Source organism: Gavialis gangeticus, unplaced genomic scaffold (genome assembly GCF_001723915.1).
Source record: "Gavialis gangeticus isolate Ggan-Ray unplaced genomic scaffold, GavGan_comp1, whole genome shotgun sequence".
Classification (NCBI taxonomy): domain Eukaryota; kingdom Metazoa; phylum Chordata; order Crocodylia; family Gavialidae; genus Gavialis; species Gavialis gangeticus.
In genome coordinates this window covers 72,442,271-72,449,750 of record NW_017729022.1, presented here as the reverse complement: position 1 = coordinate 72,449,750, position 7,480 = coordinate 72,442,271, and the positions used below count along the sequence as shown (strand labels likewise).

At 43.0% G+C, this 7,480-nt stretch overlaps 1 protein-coding gene across 3 annotated transcripts in view; it reads left to right on the top strand.

The window, feature by feature from the left end:
- Positions 1–7,480, top strand: part of PARPBP (PARP1 binding protein) — a 64,318-nt gene that overhangs the window by 17,403 nt on the left and 39,435 nt on the right. For all 3 annotated transcript variants that reach the window (XM_019515365.1, XM_019515363.1, XM_019515364.1), the window contains exon 6: positions 3,041–3,195. In XM_019515365.1, the coding sequence (XP_019370910.1) occupies positions 3,041–3,195 (155 nt within the window). The remainder of the gene's footprint in view (positions 1–3,040; positions 3,196–7,480) is intronic.

Here is a 7,480-nt window from a genome sequence, read left to right as displayed (position 1 = left end):
GTCCAAATTCAAATGTGACATGTCTGAACCAAGAAGTGAAACAGTTGAAGGGCATCATCAGAATCAGTCCATGCTAACTGGTTTCTGTAGCTTGTCAGAATTACCATCTTGCCCTGGCTGAGTGGGAAATTTGCCAGGCAGATCATGCCCTCCTTGGCCGCTCAGTGTGGGATAAAGAAGATGTATACTGTCTTAGTGAATTCCAAAATCCAGCATGCCAAAGAGGGTACTAAGGGCAGGAAAGAGCAGCTGCAGCAGGACAGCAGGGGGCTGGGCCCACCACTCATTACTGTCCATAGCAGGAGAAATATAGGAGTTGACAGAGAGGGTCTGGCTAGTGAGCTGCCATAGGGGAGGGTTTTTTATGTGTGGAGATGGTCTTCGAGGGTAGCAAGTGCATCCACGGTGAAGGCAGCTTTCACTTCAGCCAAGAGACACAAAGCAAAATGGACAGAGTGCAAACCAGGCTGTGGCTGAGAGCCTGGCAGACCAGAGCTGAGTTCAAAAGGGTCAGCTTGATGTGTGTGACTGGATCAAGGAAACAATGAGGCTTCTGGAGGTGAGTCTCAGTGCCACCTGCTGCAAGACCAAGTTATGGACCAGGGTCTCCTGCTGCAAAAAAAACTCAGGAAATCGCACGTGCTTTCTGTGAGGTGTCAGTTGGAGGCAAGCACATCAGGCCCAGGGGAGACTGCAGTAGAAGGGTGGCAGGCTGTCTCAGTCAAAGCAAATCCACAAGAGAGTTCCTGATCAAGGTTGAGGCAGGAAAGCAAAGGTCAGCAGTTGCTAAGGGAGCTGTTCCCCAGCAAAGAGCAGACTCTGAAGAGCTTGCAGGCAGAAGGCAGCCATCCTTCTTACCAGGCTGAGAGAGAGAGAGAGAGAAAGAGACCTTATTTATTATCAGTCTTCTTTCAGTTGGGGTTTGGCATCCTTTTTTTCCCCAATCCTTCCTTTTATTTTACTTCACAACATTATTTTATTATTTTAATGGGCTTCATTTTTCCTATGGCTACCTCCTAAATTCTCTTTATTTCCTTTATATGTAGAGATCAGGAGTTTGTGGTGGTGTTATGATGTTTTGTTGCTCTTTTCAGAAGGCTTTGTTTAAACCTTGTTAAATGTGAAGAATCATAACCGTGTCTGACCTGTGATGCTGCTGTAACCATACTTGATGGATACACCAGATTTCCGGTGTCTTGCAGAAGTGTTATATTCCTTGAAATTGTTTCATATAAAGGTCTGTTATATTCCATGACTGAAAGCGGCATGAAATCCAACTTCAGATGCATCTCTATAGTAAATCCATGGGATCCACTTTGGATTCAGGAATGAGAGACTCAGTTGAGAACTGCATGTTCTCTTCTGCCCAGGACTGCTGCAAGGATTTCTGCCATCCTAGGCAAACAAAATTGTGAATTGTAGGGGGCAGCAAACTAGGCTGCCGTGTAGGCTACCATTTTTGCTGCCCTAGGCAGCTTCCTGTGCTGCCTATATGCTTAAACCAGCCCTGCTTGTACCAGCTCTTTACAAGAGCATCCCACCAATTGGATCCCTTGAGGTATTTTGCAGCCCTAAAATTAGCTCCTCAGTGAAGTTTTTCTGTACTTCCTAAGGAAACCTTTTGTGTTATGGCCTTTCCCATTTACATCTGAGATATTATGTCCCCTTAAGAATGGTTTCAAAGCTCATAGAGGCTCCAGCTCTGCTTTTATTTCTGCTCTGAAGCAGGATGCTGATGCCATCAGTGCCCCCTACTCCTACCACATCAGCAGCAGCTCTTCTGAATCTCAACAGAACACTTCTGTGATTCTGACTTCTCTTTCTGTGTCATGATCCAGTTGTGAGTTTAGCTGGGCTGGGCATGATGAGACTTTGTCCACTGACTCTCTTGATTCTTGGCACAGTCAACTCCTCAGCAGTTCATCATGTCCACCACAGCAGCATGGTTTCATGCTGCTTCAGAACCTCTACTCTGGACTTGGCTGACCCCATGATTTTACTCTTGATCCTAGACCAGCTTATCCAGGTCAGAGAGAGAGTGTTTTACCCAGACCTGTGTTCCCTTCATTTGATTCTGCATACTTTTTAAGGTAGAGTAGAGGTTTGCTGTTCATGTATGGGTCACCTTTATTCAAGGACCAATCCTAACTTTATTAATGGAGGTTGCTGAATTTCACTTTGGCCAACAAATCAACTTGCCAGTATTCATTTCAAGACTTCTTCCTGTCTTTTTATCTGTACACAACTAAGTCTGGAAGTCTTCAACTATTTTCCTTCCTTAGCTGAAGGATATAAAGGCAGAAAATTACCAGTACAGCGACTGTCCCTCTTGGATATTGGGTTTTGGTTACCTGTGTTATGAGACCACTGAAGTGGAACTGCTGTCAAGGATTAGAGCCAAAACCAACTTCCATAATCAGTATCTACTGACCTGCAGGCACATACCTTTGTCAAATACTATGTAATTACATGTGCCCCCTGGGGTGATACTGTATTTGGTAAGGTGGTTCTTCAGACTTCCTTCACATAGGGAACTCTGACACCCCCTCCCAGTAATTGGGCACTGGTTTGGACAGTTGCTTAAAGGATAAAGAAGTTACTTACCAGTGACTCAGATTCTCCAAGATATGTTGTTGTTGTTCATGTGCGTATCTTCATTGTGTTTTGTTTCCCTCTTCCTCAGACTCGCATGCAGTGCATAATTCTGCAGTTAGGAGGAAACTGAGAAATAGATAGTGCATACTGCCCTTCATCCTCTTGAAATGAGGGCTACAGTGTACCTTATGACTATTGCTAAGGCAAAAAGTCTCCAACTAAATAATGATAGGTGCATCCATAGGGTGTGCATCATGGGTAGTATAAAGGGGTAACATACCTTGAACTCCATTTACAGGTGAGTAACTTCTCTGCCCTGTTGTTTTCTCATTTGTGCTGAGAAGGGATTGTTTCTTCAAAATGGCTAACTTATGTTCTCTTTCTAACTTTCTACTCTTCTGTTCCCACTACAGTTTTACCTATCTAAATATTTTTCTGTTAAAAGGTGGCAACATCTTTCATCCGAACCATAGAACTTGGAGGCAAAGGTTATGCACCTTCACTGTTTGATCCTTTAAGGACCCATGTAAAGGGACTTTCAGACTTTGTTAATTTTATTGACAAACTGGAAGAAATTGTTGGTGAAGTCGTGGATCCAAGGTACTGGAATTTCTCTATTTTATTTAGTGTTTCTCCTGTTATTTGCTATATATGCTTTTTAAAACATTCAAAATAATTGCTTATTTACACAACATTTTTTAAAAAGTAAGTATTTATGCCTTATATTTTATAACTGCTAGAGACTGGTAAGAGCACTTTGATAAAGTGAATTCTCAAGTGTTGAGGCTTGTATTTATTTTAAATCTATTAACTAAATCAGTGCCTACATGATATTGATATATAGGTGGTTCTGTAATGGGAGGTAAACCCCCAAAACATCCGCAGGTTTCTGAGTTTGATTTAAAAAAAATAATGCTTCCATGAATGTGCCTCAGGTTTTTTTCCTTCTAATTCATAACTACTTACCTTTTCAATAATCTCACTATAGACACCCTCGTATACATGTGATCATTCTCCATTCATCACCTAAACTGTTATTCAAACTTAACCTCTGTTTAGATGTTCCATATTGAAACAGATAAACTGAGTCCAATGAAGTCTGACTATTTGTATTTAGATGTGTGTAAATACTTTGCTGACTACAAGTAGATGTCAGTGAAATAGGTCCCAAATTCTGGTTATGGGATTCCAATGTGAAAGAGACTGCTCCGTATTTCATCTCTGCTGTGAGAAGCATGCCGGGACTATTGGATAATCTGTGTTTGTAGGGGTTTGAGGCTGAATTCTCCTGGGATAGACACATGGGTGAGGTATTAGTAACCTAGAGAAACGTCTGGGGAGGATAACCATCTTAAAAGGCTTTAATTGGATTGGATTTAATTTAAATGCTTTAAATTTTCCCAAACCTAATGGGAATCAACAAACCAACTTTTACAGTTTTCATAAGTAATATTTAAATAATTATGTCACTGTTGGGTGAATCAGAAGAATAGTTCAAAACGTTATGCTTGAAATGGATTATATCTCCTATTCTCTGTCATAAAGAAGATTTGATTTTGCTTTTTTGCTTTCTGAGTAACCTACTTTATCGAAGTAGAAGGCAACGTGTGATGAACAAGTCACAACTTTATTTGAATTACTGTTTAGGCCACTTTTGTAGAATTTCTTGTTGCCTTTCTTTAAAATGTTGTTTTTACTCTTTGCTCTTAATGTCCTCTTTTACACCATTTATATATTGTATGTTATTTAAAGGAATATTTATTCTGTCCCAATATCTGTTTGCAGTGGAAGAAAGATGATTAGTGTTTCTTCTTTTGAGTTCCCAGTAGCTTCCTTAGAAAACAACTCTTTGTAGCTAGCATAATGCTAGTGCTACCTCTCCTTGGCCTTGTTTTCATTTCTGCATAAGTATCAGAAGAAAGCAATATAGGATAGTCATTATGAATTGACTAGCAAATTACCCGTCAAGAATGAAGGGGGTGGGCTGGCAGGGTCGGAGCCCTGCATCCAGCCCTGTTTCCTCCCATCCCCTCCCCCCTGCCGCTTCGGGTCCACCTGCCCGCTGCCTCCCCCTCCCTGCTAGCTGTTCTGCGGGGTGCCGCCACCATGATTTCTCCCCGCCTTACCCTTGGGCAGGGAGGCAGGAGGGAAGCCCCGCTGCTGGGATGGCCGGGCTGTGTTCCCTGCTGCCAAACTTCGCTGGCAGTGGCTCAAACTTGGGCCCATGCATCACCCAGCCAATCGCCATCTGCTTTTTTGGCGGTGCACATGCAGTTGGTCAGAAGCGTTATGGACAGACACACAGACAGACTAAGCCTTTTATTTTATTATAATATCTATTTAGACAATGGTCAAAGTTTGGAAATCCTTTACAACAGGAATCAGCAAACTTGTAAGGAGCAGCAGGCTGAGCTGAGGCAGGCTTAGTCAAAAGTAGGGTGCTGGTTGTGACACAGCTGCTGCTGTCCCAGCCCTCTGCTCTCTTGCCAGTCTGCTGCAACTACTGCCATCCCTTGCTGCTGGCTCCTATCTGTAACAAATTTGACTGCAAGAGAAGGAATGGTTAATGTAAGGCAGCATGCAAGAGAGAGGAGGGAGGGCTGGGGTGGCCACAGGCAGCTCAGCGGAAAAACTGCTCAAGGATAGAAGAACACTACTGCTTCCCCCTCCCATATGATGTGCCATTGATGTCGCAGTGCTGCAGGTCAATGCAATTGCTTGGTAGGCTGGAACTGGCCTGGAGTCTGTCAGTTGTCAAACCCTGCTTTATGATACTCAGTTGTTCCTAATGCCTTTGCCTGCTGACGTTTGCCTATCTGTCTTGAGGTCCTAGTTCCTGTTTTCATTCTGGGAAAACAAGACCAGTTCTCTCTGAGATTTTAACACTACCTTTGTGTGTGCATTTAGACCCACGTGAATGAATGTGATTTCTTCCCCCCCCCAATTTTCATTCCCCAGAGACCAAGCCAGCTGCCCCTTCTTACTTATTCCAGTCGTTTCTGTTTGGCTCCAAATGCCTTGATATTCTCAAGTTGTAAAATGCTCTTGTCTCAGTGTCTCTGTATACCTTGGTAGCTGTATGGTCACTGTAAGTATTTAGGTGGCTGCCTTCGTGGGTCTCCAAAGGATCTTATTTTGTAATCACTGTGTAACCTTACAAAGCTATGAAACTAAGATCTGTTTTGCTTCTTAATAAGTTTCCGTTACTGATAGTCAGAAAATAACCACTGAATTTTGTCTCTATTCTTTTCTAACTCACTCTGGATTTCGGGGGTTGATAGCAAGGAAGGGGATGGTTTGACTGCCTTTCAGTACTTCTTGAAGGCATGGTCAAATAAATACTGTCTTTCTCTGGACAAGGAGAAACTAATGTCATCTGATCAGTTCTCTCATGTCTAAGAATAATTAAGGGGAGGACAAAACAGTATTCAACCTGTATCAACAGAAAAGGAAAATCTTGGGAAGAATAAGACATCTGAAAAATGGACTCCATCACTTGGTCCATGTGCTGTATAATCTAGAAAAATCTGTAATTTCTTCTAAATTCATATTGGAGGAAATCAACCTTGAAGATGTTTAGACACCAAAGATGAGGTCCTTGCCTCCGGCTTTTTTCCCTTACACTGCATATGAGGGCTGCTGTAATATAAAGATGAATTCTGCCTTGAGAGAATAAATAAAGTTGCTGTTGGACCGAAAGTGCATGGACTTTCTAAGATGTAAAATTGGTATGAGGGAAAGATAAGTTTCCCCTAATCTACCCTACTCTTGGACTGAGTTAAATGGAAAAGTTGGCTTGTGCATTTCACTTTGTAGGAAGAGCGACCGCAGAGAGAGGACACTGAAAGGTGCCATAGGAGGAGTGGTAGTTAAGTGGTTTTTATAAGCATCGGGGTTCATGTTCTAAAACTCTTCTGAGAGGTGTATGCATATAAGTGGTTTACCTCCCACACTGAGGGAGTCTGTGTTGGGATTTGATCCTCTGCCTCCAGTAAGTGCAGCTATTTCAAACCTGATGACTAAACCTGAGTCACATACTCCATGGTTTACCCAGATCTTGGAAGCAAGTCTGAAGCACCAGTAGGAGCACTGAAGCCAGCAAAGAGTTTGAGAAGCTTCCAAATAAATGTGACTAAGAAAAGGAATCGGGGTGGGCAAGGAGAGTAGAGTCAGAAAAATTCTTCCTATAGGGAGTCAGAATTGGAGATGGGGCAGAAGCTTTGCATCCCTGCACTTGGGAGAGATTTGGGGCATTTATACACATGCTGTGGGAGTGGGGGGTAGGGGAGGAGGGGCTTTAACTAGAGTGGCTTCAAGAGCTTCTCTAATTAAAGCACCCAGAGCATCTCGTGCATCAGCGTTCTCGCTCTTAAAAATGGTGACAGGGCACTATATCTGAAGCTTATCGAATAAAGCACTCCCACTGACATCAAGTGTGGGGATGCTGATACACAAGACGCTGGAGTGCAGTAAGTACTACACTCCAGCAGACTTGATTAATAAAGTCTGCTCTGATGTGCTGCAATTACAGTTGGAGCAGCCTTGCTGCTTGTGTATAGGCAGCCTAAGCGTCTATTACAGTTGGGCTGTTTACTGTTGAGAAAAGGTATTTGAATAGGGAGATTGATAGGGGAAATGGATAATCCAGTAAAGTAATAAGTGGTTCCTCTTGTGGCAGTGAAGTAAAGACCCAGGTCCTGTTTCCACCAAAGCCATGAAGTAGGAATTGTGTGGGTTGTATGGCAGGCATGAATGAAGTGATTGCTAGAGCCACAAGAAACTAGAAGATCACTGGTGGGATTAGGGCTGAGCTGAGGTGAAGGGGCTGCAGTCGGAATGCCAGAAATATGTGGCAGTGACTCCCAACCAGGGTGCTCATATCTCT